We start from the raw sequence: 27041 nt of genomic DNA, 5'->3' as shown, positions 1-27041 counted from the left end.
GGAGTCACATCCTCCCAAATGGGAGCCCATTTCCAGACAAAAGAGGGCAGGTCCCCAGATGAAATGGAAGTTTCGGTGGGAGGACTTTGGGGCATCACCTCGCTGCCAAGCTCCTCCCCCTCCATAGGCTCCACCTTTCCCAGTGAACAGCACCCCCCCCCCGATATCCCAGAATTCCCCCGGTCAGAATTGGCAGTCCTGCCAAAGTCTCTGTCTCTCACCGGGCAATGGGCTGCAGCTGGCAGGAGGGTTCCTGATGTGAGCCACACACCAAAATCCCAGGCTGCAATCGCAGGATGCCGCAAGAGCGGATTGGAATGAGAAACTGGAATGCGTCGCTGGAGAGACAGACCGGTCCAACCAGGCCGGCCGGCTGCCGCCTTTTCTCGGGGCCCCTTCCCGTCTCTTCCCTCTTGGATTCAGGCCAAGAACTCCCATCTGAAGCGATGTTTTTGCGGAAGGGGAATTCTCCTCGCCTGTGCACATTTGTCTAGACGTATGGAAGAACTTAAGCCCTGCTGGATCTGAACAGCGGTCCGTCTTGCCCGGCAGCCTCTCCCATAGCGTTGCCAACTTCCAGGTCACACTCAGACACACCACCCTGGAATTGCCACTTCACACTTCAGAGAGCCCCTGGAGAACATGGCTGATTTTGACACCGTTTAAGCAAAGAACTGGGGGGCTTGAAAGTGTAAGATAGGCTTTGTTAAGAAAAGAAACCAACTTTGTGCAGAAAACTGCCTAACTGTTGCCTGTAGTCATTCTTCTCCTAAGGAGGCAAGCAGGGAGGTCTCATTAGCAGGGAGGAATTGTGCTCAAAGGAAGTCTCCACCTGGGCCAATCCACTGGCCTGATCCAGCAGGTTCTTATGAAGGTCTTGGCCTCTCTTCCCCGTTGTTGACTCTCCAGAGGAACTGGTTGTCCGCTGTGTGAGACAGGCTGGTGGGCTAGATGGATGTCCACAGGTTTATCCAGCAGGGCTCTTCTGATGACCTTATGAAGGCCTCAGCCTCCCTGCCCTCTTGCTGGACCTCCAGAGGAACTAGTTGGCTGCTGTGTAAGACGGGAGTCTGGACTAGATGGACCCTCCCTGGTTTGACCCAGCAGGGCTCTTCTGAGAGTCTTCTCAGGAGAAGGCCTCGGCCTCTCTGCCCTCTTGCTGGTCCTCCAGAGGAGCTGGTTGGCCCCTGGGGGAGACGGGAGGCTGGACTGGAGGGACCCTCCCTGGCCTGACCCAGCAGGGCTCTTCTGAGGCTCTTCTCAGGGTAAGGCATCGGCCTCCCTGCCCTGTGGCTGGCCCTGCAGAGGAACTGGCTGGCCCCTGGGTGAGACGGGAGGCTGGACTGGAGGGACCCTCCCTGGCCTGACCCAGCAGGGCTCTTCTGAGAGTCTTCTCAGGGGAAGGCCTCGGCCTCTCTGCCCTCTTGCTGGTCCTCCAGAGGAGCTGGTTGGCCCCTGGGTGAGACGGGAGGCTAGACCAGATGGACCCTCCCTTGTCTTGACCCAGCAGGGCTCTTCTGAGGTTCTTATGAAGGCCTCGGCCTCCCTGCCTTCTTGCTGGTCCTCCAGAGGAGCTGGTTGGCCCCTGGGTGAGACGGGAGGCTGGACTAGATGGACCCTCCCTGGTCTTGACCCAGCAGGGCTCTTCTGAGGTTCTTATGAAGGCCTCGGCCTCCCTGCCTTCTTGCTGGTCCTCCAGAGGAGCTGGTTGGCCCCTGGGGGAGACGGGAGGCTGGACTTAGATGGACCCTCCCTGGTCTTGACCCAGCAGGGCTCTTCTGAGGTTCTTATGAAGGCCTCGGCCTCCCTGCCTTCTTGCTGGTCCTCCAGAGGAGCTGGTTGGCCCCTGGGGGAGACAGGAGGCTGGACTTAGATGGACCCTCCCTGGTCTTGACCCAGCAGGGCTCTTCTGAGGTTCTTATGAAGGCCTCGGCCTCCCTGCCTTCTTGCTGGTCCTCCAGAGGAGCTGGTTGGCCCCTGGGGGAGACGGGAGGCTGGACTTAGATGGACCCTCCCTGGTCTTGACCCAGCAGGGCTCTTCTGAGGTTCTTATGAAGGCCTCGGCCTCCCTGCCTTCTTGCTGGTCCTCCAGAGGAGCTGGTTGGCCCCTGGGGGAGACGGGAGGCTGGACTACATGGACCCTCCCTGGTCTTGACCCAGCAGGGCTCTTTTGAGGTTCTTATGAAGGCCTCGGCCTCCCTGCCTTCTTGCTGGTCCTCCAGAGGAGCAGGTTGGCCCCTGGGGGAGACGGGAGTCTGGACTAGATGGACCCTTTCTAAGTAGAGCTCAGTAGGTCCTTAAAGACCAACATGCATCTCCGGGAGGAGCCATGCCTCCTCCCTTAGGCTGGTCCCAACTGCCTCCATCAGACAGGTGGGAGGGTTAATTCTAATGACGAAGAGGATTCAGTGGCCCCTGCCAATGGGAGCAGCAGGGAAGAAACTGGGGCAAATGTCCCCGAGCATGAAGCATCTCCTGGCCTGGATCTCTGCTGTGATGATTCGTTCTACAGAAACTCTGCGTTGCTCAAGCTGACTTCCTTGTGCCAGGCAGGGAAGGTGACCCATTCTGGAGAGAGACAAGATCATGAGCACACGCCTGAGAGTAGAAATGCAGCCACTCCCTGCCGAATGGCTCCCTCCTTGCTCATGTGTGCAGGTAACAGGCTGCTGTGTGCAGGCCGTGCATCTCAGGGAGGCCAGCGCTGGGGTGGGAAAACCCTGGAGATCTGGGGGGTGGGGGAGGGGTGGGACCTCCGTAGGGCCCGAGGCCACAAAGAAATGTGTTAACCCTCGATAACATGCATGGAGATGAGCTGTCGTTCAGGGGGATCCCCAGGTCCCACCTGGAGGCTGGCATCCCTGGGTGTAGAGGTTCTGAAGTCAGGATGCCCTGGAATTGCAGCTCATCTCCCGACTACGGAGACCAGTCACCCTGGAGAGAATGTGTGCCTCAGATTGAAGGTGGGATTGTATGGCATCATCTCCTACCACCCCCAGCCCTGTCCCGAAATCTCCAGAGGTTTCCTCACCTAGCTCAGGCAGCCCTATACCCTGTCCCCTGCTGATGCCTCTGAAGAGGTCCCCACATTGGCGGGGGGGGGGGCAACAGGCAATGTGGGGAGGCGGAGCCCTGATGGGCAGTGGCTCTCCAGGGTCTCAGGCCAAGGTCTTTCCATCCCCTCCTGCCTGGTCCTTTTCACTGGAGATGCCACTTGGGATTGAACCGGGGACCTTCTGCCTGCCAAGCAGAGGCTCTGCCACTGAGCCAGGGTCTCAGGCCAAGGTCTTTCCATCCCCTCCTGCCTGGCCCTTTTAACTGGAGATGGTACTGGGGATTGAACCAAGGACCTTCTGCAGGCCAAGCAGAGGCTCTGCCACTGAGCCAGGGTCTCAGGCCAAGGTCTTCCCCACCCCCTCCTGCCTGGTCCTTTTAGCTGGAGATGCTGCTGGGGATTGAACCGGGGACCTCCTGCAGGCCAAGCAGAGGCTCTGCCACTGAGCCAGGCTCTCAGGCCAAGGTCTTTCCCCTCCCCTCCTGCCTGGCCCTTTTCACTGGAGATGCTGCTGGGGATTGAACCTGGGACTTTCTGCAGGCCAAGCAGAGGCTCTGCCACAAGCTGCAGACCCTCCCCTAAGGTCCTCTTCAGACACAAATGCCAAACACGGGGCTTGGTTTCTTTAAAAAAAACGATTACTTTTATTGAAAACGGTTAACACTTTATACAAGGTCCCTGTAGAAAAATCTTCTGCCCCCCCTCAGGTTTTTCAGGTACAGAATTGGACAGATAGGTAACATCCCTCCCCCCCCTTTTGGCAAAGAATGGAGGCAGGTGGGATTGAAAGCCAAGGGGCTTGACCAGGGGTCCACAGGAGGTTTGGTGGCAGGAGGAAGAACCCAACCCAGGCCTCAGACGTCCCCCCGGAGCCCACCCAGTTCAGGAAGAGGAAGGGCGGGAAAACATCTCCTGCCCATTCTCTGCCCACCCTGTTGAGCGAAAGACCGGGCTGGCTCTGTCCCGTGTGGGAACCCAGAAGGCTGTTAGGGCTTACTGGGAACAGAGCAAAGAAGCCTTTGCATCCACGTCCTCCCCGGTTGGGTCTCGCTTGCAAGGGGGCCGGCAGGTCTCTTGGGATCGCACCAAGTGCTGTCCAGACGCAGTCTAGGCCTCTCCTTGACCCCCTTGGATTGTCCTCTCCAGGCCCACTGGAGTTGCATTCTCCAGATCTGCAAACCTAACACATTCCTCGGGGGGAGCCTGGCTGGGTTGGCACGGGCATCTCAACCCTAGTCCCAGCTCTTCCTCATGTCTGGCCCCAAGAAAGGTGTTTTTGGGTGTTTCTTGCAAAAGCAGCTTTGAGACCCTCCTTCGTGGCGTCTCTTTGGCAAGCCCGAAAGCTCCAGTTCTGCGAAGAATCCACATGGTCCCGACCCACGCTCTACACTCGAGTTTTCTTACTCCTTTCTCTGCCTCTGTGGAAGAAAGGAACCACCGTCCCAACAATTTCTTGCAAAGGGTTCTCTGAGGGGACACGTCTGTCCTCTTGCACAAGGCGGACACCTCCTGCTGCTCTTGCAAAGGAGGAGGCCCAGACAGGCAGCGGGACCAGCAGGAAGCTGGTGGCAGAGCCCGCCTGGGGAAGGGAAGGGCTCAGAAAACACTCTGAGGCCGTCCCGCCATGAGAGAAGTTCCCCCTCGGCCTGGGTGCTTTGCCGCTCTCTCATGCTGACTGTCTACACGTTTCCCCTGACCTGGGGAGCCTGGCAGCTAAAGGGGGGGGTGTCTCATTGATCTTTGGATGGGGGGCTGCCAAGGGAAGTCGAGGGTTGCTGCTCAGAGGGAGACAACGGCCAGCCCTCCTCTGTTTCTCTGCCCCGACCTGGATGGCCCCGGCCAGCCCAAGCTAAGCAGGGATTGTCCCCGGCTAGTCCTTGGGCAGGAGACCATCTGAGGAAGTCTGGGGTTGTTCTGCAGAGGGGGGCACTGGCCAACCACCTCTGCTCATTGGGTGCCTTGAAAACCCTACAGTTTCCCCACCCCACCCCGCCCCCACTGCCACGTTTGGGCGGAGGTCCCTTATCCAATGGAAAGGCAAGAAAGACTCATACAACCAGGATCAGCAATGGTTATATAACGTACACAATGCACAGACTCACACACACGCATGCACACGCACACACGCACATTGATATATATATATATATAAATATACACATTTCTTTTAGGAAGGGGAGCAGGGAGGCCCGGTCCCTCGGGGGGCTCCTCCTTCAATGCCTCGGGTGTTGCCAGGGCTCCGTCGCGCTCCGGCATTATACGTAATCCTTCCCTCCGGAGGGCGCGCTCTTGGGGTACGGCCGGGACGGGGGGTAGGAGGTCTCTCTTCGGGGGCAGGAGCAGCACAGGAACGCCCCTCCCAGCAAGGCCAGGGAAGCAGCCGCCCAGCCGATGAAGAGAGCTTGCCCGAATTCGAACCTGGAGGAAGGACGGACATTCCGTTATTCGCTAGCAACAGGGAACCCGAGGTCATGACCCGAGGCCACACTTCCGCCCAGGCCCAGCCAGGTGCTTCCGCTCCGCTCGGAACACACCTGGCCGGTGGGCTTTAGCGCGTGGAATGGCAACATCCGTGAGCAGACGGGGGCTGAAGTGGGCGGAAACGGCATCGTGGAGCGTGTGTGAGAGGCTCCCTTCGTCCAACCGACATTTTTATCAACCTTGATAAAAGGCTGAACTGGCAAGGATAGGAGTCATAGAAGAGTGTCATAGAATCCTAGAGTTGGGAGGGACCTCCTGGGTCATCTAGTCCAACCCCCTGCACTATGCAGGACACTCACAACCCTCTCGCTCCTCCACTGTCACCTGCCACCCCCTTGAGCCTTCCCAGAATCAGCCTCTCCAGTTGCCCCAACCCTCTTGGCCACCAGTGGGGAAGGGGAAGGTTGCCAGCTCCAGGTGGGGAGATTTGGGGGTGGGACCTCAGTGGGGTCCGAGGCCATAGAAGACACGCTCCCAAACAGCCATTCTCTCCAGGGGGACTGACCTCTGCAGCCTGGAGATGAGTTGTTAGTCTGGGGGATCCCCAGGTCCCACCTGGAGGCTGGCAACCCTAGACAGAAACTCCCATCTCACAGGAGGGTGGTAGGCAAGAATAATAAATGAATGAATGAATAAACAGATGAGTTTTGCCAGTCTGCTTCTGCTGTCCTGAATGTTCAAGGCAGGTGAAACAGCGAGACATTCGGGGTGTGATCCAGTAACGTTTCTGTCTTGGGCAATCTTGCTTCTTGCTTCATTCCATGCCATTCTCGCTTTCTCTTAAAGGCGACCGAAGCACTCGGGCACGCAGGATCCGCCTCCTCCCAGGCAGGACTGAGGCAGCTCAGACTCCCATAAGAGCAGCAGGTGAGAGCAGTGGGGGTCCACCTAGCCCAGCCCCCTGTTTCACAGGGTAGCCAAACGGCTCCTCTGCAGGGCCAGCCACAGGGCAGGGGAGGCCAAGGGATCCCCTGGGATCTGGTCCATCCAGCCCAGCCGCCTTTCCTGGTCGCCTCTAACACAGAATCCCGGAGTCCCAGGGCTGGAATTGGGCCCCCAAGGTCATCCAGCCCAAGCCCCCTACACAGCAGAGTCTCCCCTTTTCACACAGGGTGGCCACTTTCCGTTTCCAGTTACCTGGTGTTGACTGGGGTGTAAGGGTTGAAGAAGTCCCGGGCCACCCCGTTTCCATACCAGGACGTGGCCACCAAGGCTGCAAATCCTAAAGAGGAGAGACCGAGAAAGGGGGTCATCAGTCAAGGGGCGATATTGGAAGGAGTGGCAGGTATCTCGCACAGGTGTGCCAGGCAAGGGGTTCAAAGGTTCCCACGGAGACTTGGCCAATAGGGCCACCCAAACAGCTCCGCTTGATGCCAGACGCAGATGACGGCTGGTGGCCTTTGCATGAGTTCCCTCGGCAGTCAAGAAGCCCTGCGCGCATCTCCTAAGCACTCTCAGGCACACTCAGCACTCTCGGTGCTTTTGTTTCCTGCATGCAGCTCTGCCCTGGCTGAAGAGCTGGACGCGGGAGGGGAGGGGAGGGGAGGGGAGGGCCGTGCCTCAGTGGTGGGGCATCTCCTTGGCATGCAGGAAGTCCCCGGATCCAAGCCAGGCAGCATCGCCAGTCAAAGGCACCAGGCAGGAGGGGATGGGAAAGACCCTTCCCCCCCCCCGAGGCCCTGGAGAGCCCCTGCCAGTCTGCGTGGGCATCACTGACATGGGTGGGCCAAGAGTCTGAGCCAGCAGAAGGCAGCTCATGTGACTTCGGGCTCCTGCAGACCTTCCTAGCAGGGGAGGCCCTGGCTCTTGTGCCCCCAGGACTTCATGCGGTCTGGTTTCATAGAGAAGTTCTGTTGTTCAAGGGCTTTGTGGCACCTTCCCACAAGTCAATGTCATTTCCATCAAAAGCCAGAGGTTTTTGCAATAACTGCACATTTGTCACATGTATAGACATTTGCAAAAAACAAAACAAAACAGTTTTTGTAAATCCTACAGCATCCTTTGTCAGATTTTACCAGAAGAGACTTCTGCCACAGATGTTCTAGGATTTGCAAAGTCTCTATGGTTTTACCATGGAGTTTTTGTAAATCCTAGAGCATCCCTTGGCAGTTTTTATCCCACTTGAAGAGATCAGACTTGGAGGAGTCAAGATTCAGGCTGAGCCGTCGCTCTTTCACATTTTTGCCAGTCGAATGTCTGCAGTACGCAGCCTCTGACAAACGCAGTCTGGCCAGGTGGTGGACCAGAGGGGCTGCAGTCTCCCCCTCCCCACCTCGCCCATCCCCCCAAGGGAAAGGAAATCCCCAGGTGAAGCAAGGCCTGCGTCCGTCCAACCCCTGACTCACCTGAGACCAGGAAGGTGACGCCGCCTGCCACTGCCATCATGGCCTTCTTGGGTTCATCATTCTCCATGCATTTCATGCACTTCATGCCGATCATGGCGACAAAGGTTGCTATGAGGCCCAGAAGGATGCTCACCACCATCAGGGCCCGGGTGGCCTGAAGACTGCCTGCAAGAGAGACACGGGATCATTGAGTTGGAAGAGGCCAGAGAGGCTGTCCAGTCTGGCCCTCAGCACCGTTCTCTGTCATCAAGGCCAAGAGATACCCTGTGCAAGTCCCTAGCATGATTCAGCCGCTTATGAAAAATAGCAAGAGGGCCTTGTCGTTTGTATAGCTAGATCAGGAATTTCCTGGTAATTTTCAAATAATCTCCTCCCCAAATAATCTCCTGATTGGAGATTTCCTGCTTCTTTGAGCACCCGTCCTCCCTTCCTGCAACCTGAACAAAGGACATATTTTTAGTCAGTTAGACTGTTAAGACTGTCTCACTCCTCTCTCTTTACATAGTTGTTTCTGTTTCCCATAGAGATATTCAAGCAGATGGTGTTTTACCCCTCCTTTGCATATTTAAACCGGTGTCAGCACTTGGCAGGACTGGGCATTTGCCATGACTGACTGCCTAGCAACAAACCTACATCCAAATATTTTTAAAACTCTATTTCACAAAACTGACACCCTGCCCTCCCGCCCCTAGAAAAGCTGCCGACAGGTTAAAACATGCACAATAAAATCATGTGGTAAAAGCCATGAAAACAAACAAATAAAGCATCAAAAATAATTAAACTGGAGCTAAAATACCAAAAAGTACAGGAATAGTTCCCCAGAAGGCTTTGAGATTGGGTTGCTACTTCTGGGTTGGGAATTCCCTCAGGATTTGGGGAGTGGAGCCAGAGGGTGTTTGGGGAGGGGCTTCAGTGCCATTCCTGATTTCCTGGAGATGAGTTGCCACAAGAAGCAGAGCCAGCCACAAAATGTCTGTGAACGAGGAGATGCATAACAATGACAGCGGGCCGTCCATATCTGCCTGGCCAGGATGCCTCCAGAGCTAACTCAGAAATCCTCCTCTGGCACGTTTCAGTTTGCAGGAACTTGACACAGAGGGGAAAGGGGGACGAACGTGTCCTCTCCTGCCTGTCCCCTGTGAAGGAGCCCTTCCGTCAGGACTCTGGGTATTTACAGCCTACTGCTCCTATCATGGTGGCCGGCCGGTGCTGAATGGCTGGACAGAGCTTCTTGCAAGAGAGGTACAGCAAGAGAGTCTGGCCAGATTTCCATAGAAACACCAATGACTTTAGAAAAGTGAACTAAACTTGGCAGCATGGAGCATGGTTGGAATGCCAGGCTAGGATCCGGGTGTGAGCCCCTGCTCTGCTCTGGGGGACCTGGGACTAGCCACACTTTCAGCTTGACCTGCCCTCAGGGTTGCTGCTGCTGGAATATGCCAGAGAGGCCCTGATCCCGCTGGCTGCTTCTGGAACGCTGTGTGTGATTTGATTCCCCCTGGAGAGTCAGCTGGTTCACACGGCTGCAGGGGTGGCCAAAGGGTGGCTCTCCAGATGTCCAAGGACTGCAACTCCCATGAGCCCCTGCCACAGACGCCTGGAGAGCCCCCCCCCCTGCAAGAGGAAGAGTGGGATTGCCTGGCTCTCCAACGCTGCTGACGAGATTGCTCCCCGAACTGAGAGGGGTCGAGCAGGTCACGTGGAGGACTGATGATGAGGCCACCAGACCATCTCACACCCAGCACAGCTCTTCAAGACCATCCATTCTGCGATGTCCCTGACCAAGGCACCATCCAAAATGGCTCAGCCAGATATTAGCCATGAGGCCTTTTTGAGCTTTTCGTCAAGAAAACCTTGTCCCAAGAGGACTTATAGACTGGGCTTGAGCCCCCCTTTTTAGATGGCTTCAGCCCCCTCTCCGTGGATGATGTGGGGAGGGCTTCTGCAGCTGTCTGCTCAGCCCCCTGGACCCATATCCCTCATGGCTGGTGAAAGCCAGCTGTGAAGAGATCCAGGACCCACCTGGAGGTTGGCAACCCGAAATTGCAGCCGACGCCTGCTTGGCCACTGCTGGGGGAAGGAGAGCCATGTTGGGAAACACCTGGAGATTTCGGAGTGGAACCTGGGGAGGGCAGGAGCCACCAAGCTCACCCTCTAAAACAGCCATTTTCTTTGCCGGGGGAAATGAGCTGCAATTCTAGGGAATGCCCAGGTCCCACCAGGAGGTTGGCATCTCTATGCACAGCCCAGAAGCCTCAACTGAGCATCACAGGGAGCGCTGTTCCTTTGCTCCCGGAACATGCAGGCCCGCTCGGCAAGTGCAGATGCTGCGCAATGCCTTGGACCACCCCCCAGCCCCTCCCCTTTGGCTGGATTGCAATGATCTGGTTTCCAACAGAAGCTCCCTTACAGCATCTGCTTGTGTTCACACAAGTCCCCCGAGCCCTGTGGCGCTCACGCCTGAGCAAACGTGTCTCCGATAGGCCTGGGAGGGCGGAACGGCCCCCGCCGCGCGAAACCGGAGCAAAGCAACCCGATCTGCAAGCGCTTCCCAACCGCCAGCCCTTCCCAAGAACAGAATCTGTCTCTGGCCTCCCAGGGTGTTTTGCTCGCAGTGCCTCAGCCTGCCTGGATCACAGTCCTGGCTCATCGCTCCGGTTCAAAGTGGAGCTTTGTTGTTTTGGGTGTGGGCTTGAAACCGCTCACGTCCAAAGAAAAGCATGCTTCACGCACCCTGCTGAACCTCTGCCCACGCCCAGCAATAATGAGGGACACAACACCGAATAATAACTAACCAAGGCCCAGTAGACTCACATCTCCTCGCTATCACGGTGGAGGCTGCCCTGGGTTCTTACACGTTCCGATTATTACAGCCATGTCTTGTTTTAGGCTGGTGTTGGAGGTCCTTGGTCTGCAGATTTATTTATGTTTTACAGAACTGTATAAGGATAGGTTCAAGTGGGTCGCCATGTGGGTCTGAAGGAGCACAACGAAATCAGAGTCCAAGAGCACCTTGAAGACCAACAAGGATTTATTCAAGGCGGGAGTTTTCGAGTGCAAGCACTCTGTGCATGCACTCGAAAGCTCCCACCTTGAATCATTCTTGGTTGGTCTTCAAGGTGCTTTTTTGGACTCTGAGAATTGTATAAGGGTTATGATATCCTATGAGGACCAGATTCTAATATTGACGTATAGGAAAACTGTAAGTGACTGGATGTAACAATTTTTGTAGACTTGTTTTAACTTTATTTATTACCTATTAACCAGTTGTTTAAATTGATATCATCAGCTAGGTCACTGAAGAAAAAGAAGATTTGAAAACCCATCTCTAGCCGGCTCACAGCCTGGCACATGTTTCTTGCTATCTAATTTAAAAGGGTCCTGATTTTGGGAACCTACGTGTAGCTTCTCGGTCAGAGTTACATCATTGGGTTCAGAGGCGCACACAACCACTGGACGGGATTTGAGCTTTTTATTATGACCCAAACATGGTGCAAGAAGACCTGAACTGAACCAAAATGGAACCAACCCCCCCCCCCCCAACCCCTCCAATTTATGGACATGCACAGACAACTGGATCTTCCTGCCGGTGCACACTATTGGTCAGTTTCACATTCAACGGACTGGATCCTGCAGCTGGGATCTAGCTGTGCATTGGCTAATTTCAGTGCAGACTAACGATCCTGCCTCAGTCCTCAGTCCAGCAGGACTACAGGCCCAACAGTCAGCAAGCATCTCATTGCTTGGGCTTTCCTGCTCTCCTGACTGCTCATTCCTGCTTGCTGCAGCCTCAAGGTAGGAGCTGGAGTTAGAATCATAGAACCATAGAATAGCAGAGTTGGAAGGGACCTCCTGGGTCATCTAGTCCAACCCCCTGCACTATGCAGGACACTCACATCCCAATCGCTCATCCACTGTCACCTGATACCCCCTTGAACCTTCACAGAATCAGCCTCTCCGTCAGATGGCTCTCCAGCTTCTATTTAAAAATCTCCAAAGGCGGAGAACCCACCACCTCCCGAGGAAGCCCGTTCCACTGAGGAACCTCTCTAACTGTCAGGAACTTCTTCCGGATGTTCAGGCGGAATTTCTTTTGAGTTAATTTCATCCCATTCGTTCTGGTCCGTCCCTCTGGGGCAAGAGAGAACAACTCTGCTCCATCCTCCATATTGGCTCCCTTTTAAATACTTGAAGGGTTCCCCAGAGTTGCCACATCTCCCCATTAGTCCTCCAGGAGAAACCGGCAGCTGCAGCAGATGCTAACCTTGCAATATTCCAAAGGAGGATGGAAGGACCCCCCCTCCCCCAGGTGCTGCCTGCAAATCTCCAGGTCGCTCCACAGCTGGGAGGAGGAGCGGCACAGAGCAGGAAGGGTTGGGTGTTGAACCAGGCTGCAGCACACAGAAGGCAGAGGAGCCGGGCCTGCCCTGTAGAGCCTGATGGACAATTTTTAAATTATGCTTTCGACGGAGTGATTTTTGAAAGCCTTTTTAGAAAAATCACACCGGAAATGACTGACCTGGGGAAACATGTCCCTGTGTGGGTGACATATATTTTTAGAAAATGACTCTGGACCAAGCCTAACATTTATCTCACCCAGTGTCATTTGGGTGAGCACATGGCCGTTCTCACCGATGGCTTCCTGCAACGCCCATCAAGGTGGGGACAGCCAGGACCGCTGCCTGGCCAGGGGCCAGAAAGGAGACCCGTCCTGCCCTGAGGCCACACAGGCTGCCGGTCAGCAGAGGGACCTTCTGGGCTTCCAGACTCCCAGGCAGATGTCTGGTCCACACATCGACCACCTACATGACTGCTGAGCGTTGGCCGGGGGCGTCAGCCTCCTCCAGGCCCCAAGCAGCTGCAGGCTGAGCTGGAGGAAGGCAGGCCTTGCTTTAAGAGAGGGGCCGTGGCTCAGGGGCAGAGCGTCCGCTTGGCGCGCAGAAGGCCCCGGGTTCAATCCCCAGCAGCATCTCCAGTTCAAAGGACCAGGCAGTGGCTGGCCAGAATGACCTCAGACCGAGACTCTGGAGAGCAGCTGCCAGTCGGAGCAGGCAATACTGACCCTGAGGGACCCAGGGTCTGACTCAGACGCCAGCAGCTCATCCTGTCTGTGTGTTCAAGAGGTCACATGGGAGCAGGGAAGCCGTGCTCATTCGAGATTCCCCACAAACGGGAGCAGCAGAGTCCCCTGGAAACCCCGAGGGCAGAATTGCTGAGAGACAGCCTGGCCCCTGCCGGCTGCCCCCAACCTCCCCCCCTCCCCCCGGACAAGAAAGGCTGGCAAATGCCAGGCACTCCCAGGCACCCAATGGAGAAGTCACAGGCAGGGCGGGCCGCACCCCTGGGAGAGGGAGAGGGAGAGGGGGCTGTGCCAGCGGTTCCTCCGAGGCAGAACCAGTCCTGCAAGCTGAGGCCCACATCGCTTGAACCAGGGCCGGCTTCAGGATCCAGGATCACTGCACTGCCACAGCCAGCGTGAGGCACCCGGGGGGCATAGGGTTGCCAACCTCCAGGTGTGGCCTGGAGAGCCCCCACTATTAGACCTGTTCCCCAGACGAGGCTTTGCATCCCTCCCTGAGTCTCCAGGGGTTTCTCAACCCAGAGCTGCCCCTGGAGATCTCCCACTGTGACAACTGATCCTCAATTTGGTTCCCCTGCTTTGGAAGGTGGGCTCTAGAGCGTGACGTGCCTAGAAGGTCCCTCTTTCCCCCAAATCCAACCCTCCCCAGGCTCCACCCCTGAAACTGCCAGGGATTTCCCAAGTCTAGTCTCGGTCCACCCCGTCTCCTCTCTGCCGCATTGTGCATTCAGCGGGAGCAGCAAACCGGTCTCTGCTGTCTGCTGGAATCTGCAGGGCGCATCACTGGGCAGAAACTCAATAGCAGGGGCTGTCAAACTGCGGCCCTCCAGATGTCCATGGACTACAATTCCCATGAGCCCCTCGCCCCAGAACAGCAGTTGAACAACGGAAGAAAGACTGCAGACCACAGTTAGGTAGTCTGTAGGTCTCTCTCTCTTTCTCTACATGGTGGTTTCTCTTCTGATTAAGCCCCTGTTTTCTTCTTTAAGCAGCCTCGTGCTCCGCCCTCCCTGCATTGTCACCCTCCGCCCACGGTGGCTTTGTTCCAGCTGGAAGGAGGCACTCAGATGGCTGACGCTGTCTCCACGCTGCAAGTGCTGGCGAGGCAGAAGAGCGTCCCTCCAGCCGAAACCGGGGGCCACCTGCCCCGCAGAAGGCAGCGCCAGGGCCTGAGTCGCCCGCCGGGTGGGAAAGCGCTTTGCTTCCTCAGCATTCCCTTTGCAGAGGCAGCAGCCAAAGGGCAACCTGGAACAGGTGAAACCACCAACCGGGGCCCGGCCCAGACTCCACTGAGGGCGGCCGTCCTCCAGGTGGGCCCTGGGGGCCTCCCAGAATTACAACAGACGACAGGGCTGGAATATTGGTTTACTACTGATTCATGCAGACCGTTTATTCTGCTTCTCCCAGTACTAACAGGGGCTTTATGGAGCATTATAGCCCACTGCAGCCCCCTCAAACCTCCAGGGATTCCCAAGCTCCTAATGTTGCAGTGGCACCCCCTGGGCCCTGTGTTCAAGTCTCTGCAGGTCTTCTGCACAGATGCAAGGAATCTTCTCCCTGACCTTATTCGTGGCTGAAATCAGCTTTCCTAATGTTCGAAGGAAAGGAAGAGCAGTTTTGAAGGGGGGTGGTGGTGGTCCCTGGCCTTTCCCCTGCCGGCCATTTGCCACAGGGACACGCCAGCCTTTTCCACCTGAAGGGGAGGGGGCTGGTCTGCGGGCCTCCAGGGAGGGAAGCCTGTGGAAGACCTGAAGCAGAGCAGGCTGGAGGGGAAAGGGCCAAACAGCCCCGCCTGACCCTGCTGTTCTTGGCTCATGACTGACACTTTTGGGGACCCCTTTTCACACCTGCACATGGAAGCTCATAGCTCAAAAAAAACTTGGTTGGTTTTTGTTCTGTCACCTCTGGCTATTTAGATGCCGGGAGAGAGATCACCTCCCAAGAGACTGTGCTGCATGATGGAATCGGCTGCCCAAGGAACTGGGGAGCCCCCCCCCCAGCGGTCTTCAAGCATTGGACAGGAGGTTGGACTAGATGGCCTCTAGGGCACGTTCCCACTGATTCTATGGTTCTATGTTTCCTTGGCCCAAGACAGCTGGCCCAGTGCTCCAGAGGTGATCGGGGGAGGGGGGTGATTTCTGGGCACATGGAGCTGACCTACTGAATTGGACCACCCAGATGAGAGCTGTCTATTCAGGCTGGCAGCTGCTCTCCAGGAGGCTGGACTAGATGACACTGGAGGTCCCTTTGCCCTCTATGATTCTCCTGCCTAGTAACTTTAACTGGCAGTGACAGGGGTTGAGCCAGGGGCCTTCTGCATGCCAAGCAGAGGCTCTCCCAATGAGCTGGGCCACCCCCCGAACCCCCAAGTCAAAAATTGGCCTGCAAAATATGTATCTCTGGGAGGGGAGGATGGATAGACGGATAGACCTGAATTTTCCCAGGCCATTTGAGAATGTCAGCCTAGGAAGAACGGACACCGAATCTTCGATCTCAGGGGGTGAGTTGGAGGTTCCCTGCTTCCCTCCCCCTGCCCTGCCCTGCCCTGTCCCAAATACTATTGATGTTCCCAAAAAGTTATTTTTAAAGCGGGGTGGTTTCTCCAGCTGCAGCAGGCCAGCCGTGCAAGGGAAGTAGCCATAAAACGGGTAATTGGCTGTAAAAGGTTTCTCATGGAGAGCTGCTTTGAAAGACTGTTCGAAGGGCGCAGCTTCTGCACACACAAAAAAGTGCATGTACCCACACAAACACACCCTTCCTTGTCTTTTTTAGCAAGGGTCACCACATGCATATTTTACCAGTGAGTGGGTGGGAGCAGGGCCCGGGGAGCCGTTTAATAACAGCAGAGGCCTGTTTAGAAGAAGAAGAGTTGGTTTTTATACCCGGCCTTCCACTACCCGAAGGAGTCTCAGAGCGGCTGACAAACCCCTTGCCCTTCCTCTCCCCACAGCTCCCTGGTCTTAGGACAGCAGACTCAGCTCAGCAGGGCTTGTCCCTTGCAGGGAGGGGGCTAGCAAGAGGTCTCTTCCGATTACTGCTTTTCACAAGCATTAATCACTAACCTTAACATTTTATTCCCCCTGTGTTTTTGATAATGAGAATAGAGCCCAAAGGACTGATGGTTATTCTAGCCAGGCATTTAATTGTGCATTTAACTGTGCTAAACATCTTCATTATGCTGCATATTTATGACAGTTTTCAAGCTGGACAGATCCTTATCCTGGATGCTTTAGGCTGATCCGTCATAGAGCAGAGAATGGACTAGATGGCTTTAAGGCCCCTTCCCACTCTAGGATTCTAGGATTCCAGGAGTCTAGTTCAGCAGTGGAAGGGGCTGCCTAAGGAGGTGGGGAGCTCCCCCTCACTGGCAGTCTTCAAGCAGCGGCTGGACAGATCCTTGATGATTTAGGCCAGGAGCTCATGGTAATTGTAGTCCATGGACTTCTAGAGAGCCACAGTTTGGCCACCCCTGTAGCTGATCCTGCCCTGAGCAGGGGGTGGGACTAGATGGCCTGCATGGCCCCTTCCCACTCTAGGATTCTAGGAGTCTAGTTCAGCCGTGGAATGGGCTGCCTAAGGAGGTGGGGAGCTCCCCCTCACTGGCCATCTTCAGGTAGCGGCTGGACAGATCCTTCTCCTGGATGCTGGAGGCTGATCCTGCACTGAGCAGGGGGTGGGACTAGATGGCCTGCATGGCCCCTTCCCACTCTAGGATTCTAGGAGTCTAGTTCAGCAGTGGGATGGGCTGCCTGAGGAGGTGGGGAGCTCCCCCTCACTGGCCTTCTTCAAGCAGCGGCTGTACAGATCCTTCTCCTGGATGCTGGAGGCTGATCCTGCACTGAGCAGTGGGTGGGACTAGATGGCCTCATGGCCCTTTCCCACTCTGGGATTCTAGGAGTCTAGTTCAGCCGTGGAATGGGCTGCCTAAGGAGGTGGGGAGCTCCCCCTCACTGGCCGTCTTCAGGCAGCGGCTGGACAGATCCTTCTCCTGGATGCTGGAGGCTGATCCTGCACTGAGCAGGGGGTGGGACTAGATGGCCTGCATGGCCCCTTCCTCCTCTAGGATTCTAGGAGTCTAGTTCAGCAGTGGAAGGGGCTGCCTGAGGAGGTGGGGAACTCCCCCTCACTGGCCATCTTCAAGCAGGGGCTGGACAGATCCTTCTCCTGGATGCTGGAGGCTGATCCTGCACTGAGCAGGGAGTGGGACTAGATGGCCTGCATGGCCCCTTCCTCCTCTAGGATTCTAGGAGTCTAGTTCAGCAGTGGAAGGGGCTGCCTGAGGAGGTGGGGAGCTCCCCCTCACTGGCCGTCTTCAGGCAGCGGCTGTTTACTAATTTAGTGTCAATTTACTCTCTCTTTATACATGTTCTCTGATGATTTCTGTTTCATCGTCTGAGGAAGCCTGCCTGCATACATATGTTTGCACTTTGTTGATCTTAAAGGTGCCATTGGGCTCCAGTTTTGTTCTCTCCACAACAGACTGCATGTGAGGGAGATGCGGCTGAGAGGGCTCTCACAGAACTGCTCTATGAGAACAGTTCTAAGAGAACAGTGACTGGCCCAAGGTCACCCCGCTTGGCTGCGTGTGGAGAAGGAGTGAGGCCAGTGCTTTCAAATAAGACCCCACACTGGTGTTTAGCTAATACACCAAGCTGTGCAAAAGAACCCTCTTGAGTCATTCTGTTTTGTGACACATCCTTGGTGGGTTCTTGGCATTCTTTGCAACACCCGCCTTGCCTTCTGCCCAGGAAATTAAGATGCAAAGAATTCCATTCCTGCTGATATCTGACGAAGGGAGATCTGGCTCCCCAAAGCCCTGGATACCTCATTGGTTTCTAAGGTGCTCCTAGACTAGCATCTCATGACTCCAGAGTCAAAACTCCCTTCATTGGATACCTGATGATTGAAGGGTTGACTATCAAGGGCTCATACCCCAAACATCTTGTTGATGTTTTAAGCAGAGGCTGGATAGTCATCTGACAAATGCTGATTTTACGAACTGAGGCAGCTTGTGAGTGGGTGGGCAGGAAGGGAGGTGCCAGGGTTTGTCTCTTGTGGCCCTTCCTTGCATACCCAGGGAACTGCTGATCGCCACAGTGGGACGGCAGGTGAATTCCCTCTAGGCCAGGCTGGATTCTGGAGATTGTTGGTGGGGGAATCACTTGGCATGAGTTTCCCCTGCATCCTGCAGCGGGTTGGACTAGACCCTGGTTGTCCCTCCCAACTCTCTGATTCTCTGATATCTGAGCTGGTCCTGGATTTCAGTCTAGCTGTTCTCTTGCAGAGCCATTCTGAGAGTGACACAAAGAACCCTGGCCAAATGTGTCTGTGGCAGCCATGGGAGAATACCCCCTTTGTGTCCTGGGTCCGACACACCTAAGGCACTGTGCCCCCCCCCCATCCACCCCTGCCCCATCCAGAGAGGGGGGCCGGCATTGTTTTTCGCCCAGGAGCCACATTTGAGCCGGGCTAAGCAGCCCATTTCCTGCCCCTGGAGGGCTCAGAAGCCCCACCCTGGATTCCTGTGTCAGTGGAGGTCCCTGGAAGAACAAGAGGTTCTGGGTGGGGAGAGGGGCAGGCCGGGGTCCAGCTGCTGGGAGGGAAGGAAGGAGGGCCGGAATTCCACACAGGGGTGGCGGCTCCACGCAGGCCAGCAGAGACTTGTCTGAGCATCAAAGCGCACGGCTGGGTGTTTGGGCGAGGAGGATCTGGGGGGGGGGGGTGGAGAACAGCGCATAGCCTGGCCTGGCTCCTGTGCTGAATCGCTCCCTCTGCTTGTCCCACATCCTGGAGGCAGCTGGCCCCGCAGCGTTAGAGAACGCACACAAAGACATAAGAGGCCCCCTCTGGATGCCAGATTCTTATGGGTGCCAACCTCCAGGTGGGGCTTGCATCTCTCTCACTCTTTCTCCCAGGCAGAAAATGGCAGCTTTGGAGGGCGGGGTCAAAGGGCGGGATCTGACCCCCAAGCTCCACCCCCCCAATGTCCAGGCATCGCTCCACAAAGGGCTGGCAGCCCTACAACCCCCTCCATGGGACGGCCGGCTCTAGAGCACGCTACTCCTCGAGATCTGGGGCCTTGTTCCCGGGGAAGGTGGAGCTTGGGGGGAGGGAGCTCAGTGGTGAGGCAACTCTAGAACTTTTGTTTCCCCCAGTCTCTGTGGTAAACCACAGAGTCCACTCCCTGGAGCTGCTGTTTCCTCCGGGGGGTCTAATCTCTGTCATTTGGAGATCAACTCTTGGGGCTTCAGCAACATCCCAAAAGGGGCCTGAGCGTATTCTTGGGAAGTGCAGATATTTCACATTGGGGTTTTGAGTTGGCTTTTCCACAAGAGCATCAGAATAGCCTTCCAGGATCCTACTGCTGAAGGTCCATCTAACCCCACATCCTGGCTCACCCAACAGCCAACAACTGGCCATGGAGGGCCCGCAAAAGGCATAGAGGCCGAGGTCCTCCCCCCAAGAGACTCACAAGATTTTCGGAGCATGGGCTTTGGGGAGTCAGACGAGAGACTGGATCAGGTCCAGGGTTCTGATTCTTGCCTTCAAAGCCCTAGGCCAGGGGAGGCCAAGCAGTGGCGCTCCAGATGTCCATGGACTACAATGACCATGATTCCCCTTTCCAACCTTCGGGCTGTGGAGGAGCTCCTGAAATAAACGTTCTGGCTTTGGGGACCTCCCTGCCACGTCCCTTGGAGCGGCATCACCACCTGCACCCTCCCTGCCCCACCTTTACTACTCCTGCGGTGGCTCTGCTTTATGTAAGCTGGGAAGAAGGGCAGGAGCTGAGAAGACAGCCCGGACCCCCCCCCCCCATTGCCTCAACCAACTCCTCCCACTATGGGTTTTACACCCAGGCCGACCAACCGAGCATTCTGGGCAGAGGCAGCCATTCCTTAGCCTGTGTGTCCACCCAGGTAGGAGGGGAAAGGCTGTGGACCCCTCGTTGGGAATCCCGGGTTTATTGGGCTGCTTCTCCCTGTTTTAATAGCCTTTCGACACCAGACAATGCAAGAGATGCTTTGCCCCTCCTTGCAGGGAACACTCCTCTAAGAGGCTTCTCTCTGTCCCCTGCAGGGTCGGCTTCTCTTCTGTGACGACCAGCGTGCTATAGTGGTTAAGAGCGGCAGCCTCTAATCTGGAGAACCGAGCTTGATTCCCCTCCCCTCCACATGACCTTGGGTGTTTCCCAGCCCAGAGTTGGCAACTGGATGCTGCCATCTGCAGATGTCACCCAGGTAGCGTTGCCATCTCCAGCTTGGGGAAACTCTGGGGCTTTGAGGGCAGGGTCTGGGGAGGGCATGGATTTTAGAAGGTTCTACTGCCAGAGAGTCCATCCTCCAAAGCAGGGGTAGTCAACCTGTGGTCCTCCAGATGTTCATGAACTCAATTCCCATGAATGCTGGCAGGGGCTCCTGGGAATTGTAGTTCATGAACATCTGGAGGACCACAGGTTGACTACCCCTGCTCCAAAGCAGCCATTTCCTCCAGGGGGGACCAGTCTCTGCCACGACATCATCCAGGAGATCTCCTGGCCCCACCGGGAGGTTGGCGCATCTAAGACAGGGTCCTGTTTGCACCTCCTGTGCCATTTACAGGCAATTGATGCGAACACACCACTGACCAATTCAGCTCAGGGAAACATACAGCAAAATGCATTCCATTCGCCACAGGGAAAGCAAAGGCAAAACAGGGATTTTGCAGCTGGATGTGAAAGCGGGGCGGGTGGGATTGTACAGCCCCCCCCCTGGATTCTGCATGCCTGCAGGGAGCTGGCTGGGTGGGAAGGGGCGCGCCTTGAGCAGCAAAGAGCTTCCAGCCAAGCCAATGCTCTGTGCACCGCTGGAGAGAAAAGCAGGCTCTCAGTTTATCTAAACCAAAACGTCAGACAGCGGTCAAGTTTGGTTTACTCATGACAGTCACCCCACACTCACTCCTTAGGCAGGGGTGGCCAGAGTGCGGCTCTCCAGATGTCCATGGACTACAACTCCCATGAGCCAGTTGTAGTCCATGGACATCTGGAGAGACACACTTTGGCCACCCCTGCAGGGCTGGTGAGATGCTCCTTCTCTGCCTTTAAACTGCTGGCAAAGTTTAAATGTGCAGGAAGGCACAGCACCAAGCCGCTTGAAAAGAATTTTATTTGGAAGAGAAACAGCCTTGTGAATAACTGGCAGTCTTCTTCCATTCATGCTAGAGGGCCTGGAGGCAAGCAGGGAGGAAGGGACACAGGAAGAGTCTATTGGGGAAATGCCAGGGATTTCCTATCCTAACTATGCTAATGACACATCCCCTCCGATGCCCCCCCCCCCCGCAAGAAGTTCTCCAAAGGATTTTGAACGATGCCCACCACGGATCATGCCCAGTCCATAAGCTACTGGGGTTGCCAGCTGGAGGTTGGGAACAGGCTCGCTTGCCTCCAGGGAGGGGCGGGAGGTCTCCCACCATTACAACTGACTTGCTGACTGCTACAATTGCTGGTTTGTTGACAACCTTTGGACCACCCTCCTGGGGCTAATGGCTGCTTTGGAAGGGGGGCTGCATGGCGTAATGCCTCAGGCTCAGAGCTCCCAATTTCTGAAACCAGCAGGGTTAGCAGCCACCCACGTTGGGAAACCCCTGGGTATTGGGGGATGGGAGCTGGGTAAGGCAGAGTGTGGGGAAGGGAAGGACATCAGCATAGTCAAAAGCCATGGCGCCCCTCCCATCCCAATCAGTCCTTTCCTCCAGGGGAACTGATCTCTGATGTCTGATCTCTGCTGTCTGGAGATGAGCTGGAAACTCCACCTGGTGTCTGGCAGTCCCACCACGGTTCTAGTTTATGGGCCACACTGTTCTGTGCACTTTATGTGCTGGGAGAATTTAAATATATGCAAAGATGCCGAGCGTCGGATGCTTAAAGAATAGTTAGCTTTACTGAGAATAGGAATAACTTGGTAAGGAAAGCAAAAGTCCTAATGGTCTAACCCAGGGGTAGTCAACCTGTGGTCCTCCAGATGTTCATGGACTACAATTCCCATGAGCCACTGCCAGCTGGCATGGGAATTGTAATCCATGAACATCTGGAGGACCACAGGTTGACTACCCCTGGTCTAAGTGACTGATGTTCTGGAGACAGGGAGGAAGTGTGCTCCAAGGAGCAGGAAATCTCTGGCTGAACCAATCAGGACATTGGAGGAGACAGTTTGAAAAATACCAGGAAGTTCCTGATCTAACTATGTGAACTGCACATCTCCTCCGATGCCCCCTGCAGGACATTCTTTGTATGTTTCTGAACCATGCACACTACAGATCTCTCTGCCCCTTGGAGACCAGTAGTCATCCCAGGAGACCTCCAGCCACCACCTGGAGGTTGGCAACTCTAAGTGTAAGGCCTGCCATTTCTCACATCACTGTGGACGAGGTACATTTCGCACTGCTGCTCTCATCGGGTAGGGTCAGTGAGGGTGTGAATCACAGAGTTGGAAGGGACCTCCTGGGTCATCTAGTGCAGGACACTCCCAACCCTCTCGCTCCTCCGCTGTCACCTGCCACCCCCTTGAGCCTTCCCAGAATCCAAAGACCAGATGGCTGCTTGGTTTCTGAGTCCCGGGCGGAAAGGCCCGTGAGAAGCTAAGGGGTCATGCAGAGAGTCGCTGGAGAAGAGCCTTCTGGAAGAGTCATCTGCAGCAAGGGTCCTTCTAACACCCCCACCACACACACACACTGAACGGAGCAGTTCTTCTTCACGTCTTCCTGGGCTCAGGAGAACATTGGACTCCACGCCAGCTGAGCCTGCCCTTATTTCCATCCACGCCAAGGCTGAGGACATGGGCCCTGATCCAGGCGTGGCCTCCGCACCAAGACAGGTTCCTCCTGAGCTTGAGTCTGGAGTCACCAGGATGTTCCGTGGCCCCACCCAGCCGCCGAGAAGCACTGACTCACTCCGCCAGAGAACCCCGACCTCCTCCTCCTCCTCCTCCTGGCAAATGGTCCCCTTGCCCAAGTCCCAAGAGGGAACAGCCAGAAGATCTCTTGGGGAATCAGAGGGGGAGGAGGGGGGGAGGGAGAGGGTCTTCCGAAGGGCAGAAAGAGCACAGCAGCGAGGGCTGCCCCAGGAGGACCGGCAGTCTGGCTCAAGCGTCAAGCCACATGAAGAGCTGTGTGGCCTTATACTGACATTGTCTACTCAGGCTGGCCGGTGCTCTCCCAGATCCCATCACCTCCTGCCTAGTCCTGGAGATGGACCTGCATGACCAGCAGAGGCTCCACTGGGGAGCCATAGAGTGGGAAGGGCCCATGGAGGCCATCTAGCCCAACCCCCTGCTCAGTGCAGGACTAGTCACAAGCAATCGCATCATTTATAGCCTGGTCCTTTTGACTGGAGATACTGGAAGGGATTGAGCTGGAGACTGTCTACGTGACAAGCAGGCGCTCTGTCTTGGGCCCATATAGCTGTCTAGAAGCTGAACGGTGGTTTGAGTAGCACAAGGCACTGGGTCCCACAACGCTCTTCCTTGAGCCCAGACAGTGTGACCCATGCCGAGGGTCAAGGAACACATTCCAGTACCCCAGGCCCTACGTGACCCACATGCCTAGGGTCAAGGAGCTGGGGGAGCAGGAAGGGAAGTGAAAAATTCCAGGATGCCATTTTGGGGCGAGTTGAACCTCCACCCGCTTCATGCCAGACATCAAGCATGTGGCTAGAGAGAAAAAGGTACTCAAAGCTCCTCTGAATATTTTCAGCACTGTTAAGCATCAGCTCTTCCAACAAAGTCCCTGTTGCTGGACCTCCAGAAGCCCACTGAAATGTGAAGCCACTATGGCTGATTGTGCCTTGCACAGGTGGGGGGGGGGGTCCCTCATCAGTCCATGCAAACATCTTCAGGCTCACACGTCCCCACATTCGCCCACAGGCAGGGGCACATGAGCTGCAAAGTGCAGAGTGCCACAGATTCCCACAACTGCGGGTGCCCCCTCTGGGCATGGGGGTGTAACAAGACCCCTTGATGCATTTTTTCCCAGCATGCAAAAAACATTTGAGGTACAAAAATGCTACAAAGAACAATCTGTGCGGATTTCTGTCCCCATATTTGTCTGGGGAGCAGGGAGGGGCTGTCAAATTCCTCTCTGTACACTGATATGAACCAGGAAGGCACCAGGCCTGATCTATCTCGAAACAGCATGAAAATAATGGAAGGGAATTTGCCAAGTCCCAAATGTTGACCACTGCTTATTGGCTCCACCCTCTTGTGCAATGGCTTCCCTCCTTTCACAAGGCAGACCTCCTAGCCACGGAGAATGCTGATGACAGACCTAACCCTTGAGTTCGTTCCCCACCTTCAGGATCAGGCCATGCGGCAGCTTCCTTTCTCAGTCGGTCCCTTCCTCTCTCCTGGCATCTGACCAGGCCTGCCTTGACAGGGGCTGATCTAGCGTCCCTTGGCCCACACCCAGAGCCACTGATCCACTTCCCAGGGACCCGGGGAAACAACCCGCCCACCGAGACGCCCTCCGGTCCCAGGGCTGAGCTCCAGCTGCCTTTGCCTGGACAGAGATCGCACAGGGGAGAAACTCCCCAGCCATCCGGGTCTCTAACACCGTCACTGCATGACCCAGGCAGACCCAGAAGCAAAGACGTCCGAAGCCGGAGAATATCTGACGGTATTCTGAGTTCGTTGTCGAAATTTAAAGAGAAGGTTTTGGAGGAGAATTTCAAACATGAACAGCCCGTCTCTGCATTGATTGTCTCAGTCCCTGAATTTCCACATCATTTTTCGGGCCCAGAAGAAAACCCCAAGGTTCAAGAGAAAACCAAATTAAAGCAAAGAAAGACGCAGCCCGGATTTCTCCTTGGGAGGTGCACGCCTCAGCCTGTTCTGATCTCGGCTCTTTATTTTGACTCTTCACAGTCACACTTTGCTAGCGATAGTGAAGGGTCGCAAGCAGGAATACAAATGACAGGTAAAAAAGGAAAGGGCTAACTCTGTCCCCCTATGGATGCCACCCTCCAGGTGGGACCTGGGCATCCCCTGGGATTACCATATCTCCAGAGCTGACATCACTGAACAGAAGAGAGCCCTACCCAGGAGGAGAGATTAAGTGGACACGTTTCCTCCTCATTGGACAGATGCCAGCTGAGAGGTCTAAACTTGGTTCAGGTGTACCTTTAGAAGCAGCTCCCTGCCTTGGTAATACTGGGATGCCCTCTGGAATTGTGCAGAAATCATCAGAGAAGCACTGATTCCGTGCCCTTCAGAGGCCGGCTTTTCTCCAGATGTCGCGGTCCAGAAGCCAAGCGGACATCCTACCCAATGCCCTGATCTCGTGAAGCGTTAGAAGGGGCAGAGGGCAAAGTCTGGAACCCCTTGGGGATAGTTTGCAAACAGGAACACAAGCGGTCCCCACCAATCCCAGCGACACTTTTACTAAACGCGAAGGGAGCTTGGGCAGAGACTGCGTTGACTGCGCGGCTGTCCCGGATCAGCATCCTTGCCATCTCTCTCACGGACTGTCTGAAGATAGATTTGGGTACGTAACCTTGTTGGTCTGAAGCGGCAGGACAAAATAAGAGTCCAGGGCTGCCCTGAAGACCAACACAGCTGGGTTCAAGGGATAAGCTTTCGTGTGCGCGCACACGAAAGCTTATCCCTTGAACCCAGCTGTGTTGGTCTTCAGGGCACCCCTGGACTCTTACTTAGTGCTGCCAACCATCTGGGCAATCTTGAATCCGTCATGCTCTGTCCGCCACACTTCCCCACGCGCAACAAGAGGACACGGAGAGGATGGCACAAAGTCCCCCAGGATAAGCGTCCCACGAGCCCTTTGCAGGAGGGGTGCCCCCAGAGAAAGGCCTGCCCCCCGCGTGCCCCCCCTGGCTTGCTACTCACTCTCCAGCTTGAGCAGGGAGTCGAAGACTTTGCACTGCATCTGCCCCGTACTCTGCATGACGCAGGACATCCAGAGCCCTTCGTAGATGGCCTGGGCCGTCACGATGTTGTCCCCGGCGTAGGAGGAGATCTTCCACTGGGGCATGGCGGTGCTCACCACGATGCCGATCCAGCCGATGAACGCCAGGACGAAGCCCAGCATCTGCAAGCCTCCGCTGGCCATCTTGACCGGGGAATGTCAGAGCTCCTCAGAGGTTGGGCAGAGAAGCAGAAGGGGCTCCTGGGCAGGAAGCTCTGGGGTCAGTCCTGCAGCTCGGCCGGGCCTTGGGTCGCCGGTGGGAACTTCTCGTCCTCCTTCTCTTTTTGTAATCCACAAGACTTCGGAGCTGCCGGCCGGGCCCAGGAACCACCTGTACTGCAGCCCAGAGCATCTCCGGCTCCGTATTTAAACGGGAGTCCTTGGACGGCCCCCTGGTGGTTTCGCTTGAGACTGCAGCCCAGCCCTGCGGGTTTCCTCTGGGGGTTTTGGCACCCAAACGGCAGAGGCGAGTCTCAACTTTTATTTTAACACAAGGAATACTGGTTGCAGTGGAGGTTATGCAGAGAGGACGAGAAAAAGCTTTCCCCCAGTATGTCCCGAGAGAGTTTCAGCACGTCGATCCTTCCTTTTGCCCAGAGTGCGTGAGTTTCTGGAACCGACTCCTTTGCTTGTGACACACGACACACCCCGTTCCCTCGCCGGTTTTAGGAAGGAGCAACACCCGCCATCGAGAGCTGACGAACCATCCCGTCAACGCTCCGGGACACGTGTCGGCCAGAAGCCTGGCCTGCTGGTTGGGTCTTCCCGGCTCCCAGGACTGCCTTCGTGTCAGACCGGTGAATTCCCAGAACCGGGCGGGGGAGAATGGCGCCTCAAGCTGTTTCCCCTGACGGGCCGGCCGCCTTTGAGGATGGCTGAACCTCCGTGGGAGCTGAAGTTCAGGGCCCTTGCCCGGTGGGGCCCTACCGGGACGGTTCAGAGCAAGGGTCCGGCTTCCATCCAGCCCTGCGGCACTTTAATCTCCTTTACTCATTTAAATATTTTACTTTTCTCCCCGAGGGGACTCAAGGCAGATTACGTCGGACTGTGCAAGATCTGTGGTGTGCAAAACCAAACAGAATACAAAGAATATCCTATGGGGGGACTGGAGGAGATATGGAGTTAGAATATT

At 55.7% G+C, this 27041-nt stretch overlaps 1 protein-coding gene across 1 annotated transcript; it reads right to left on the bottom strand.

The window, feature by feature from the left end:
• Nucleotides 1–3679: 3679 nt before the first annotated feature.
• Nucleotides 3680–26265, bottom strand: CLDN1 (claudin 1). The gene is made up of 4 exons (XM_077348005.1): nt 25831–26265; nt 7882–8046; nt 6674–6758; nt 3680–5473 (listed from the first exon to the last, which is right to left on the bottom strand). The coding sequence occupies exons 1-4, from the start codon at nt 26051–26053 to the stop codon at nt 5311–5313; spliced, it is 636 nt and encodes a 211-aa protein (XP_077204120.1). The 5' UTR covers nt 26054–26265; the 3' UTR covers nt 3680–5310.
• Nucleotides 26266–27041: the final 776 nt, after the last annotated feature.

This window comes from Paroedura picta, chromosome 8, assembly GCF_049243985.1.
Source record: "Paroedura picta isolate Pp20150507F chromosome 8, Ppicta_v3.0, whole genome shotgun sequence".
In the NCBI taxonomy this organism is placed as follows: domain Eukaryota; kingdom Metazoa; phylum Chordata; class Lepidosauria; order Squamata; family Gekkonidae; genus Paroedura; species Paroedura picta.
Note: the sequence above shows the minus strand (reverse complement) of the source record. Positions and strands in the feature narration are given on the sequence as shown.

Coding starts and splice junctions, on each gene's coding strand:
- CLDN1 (XM_077348005.1), bottom strand. CDS start 26,053: ATGGCCAGCGGAGGCTTGCAGATGCTGGGCTTCGTCCTGGCGTTCATC. Junction 8,047..25,830: donor CTCCCTGCTCAAGCTGGAGA/GTGAGTAGCAAG, acceptor TCTCTCTTGCAG/GCAGTCTTCAGGCCACCCGG. Junction 5,474..6,673: donor TACACCCCAGTCAACACCAG/GTAACTGGAAAC, acceptor TCCTTCCTCCAG/GTTCGAATTCGGGCAAGCTC.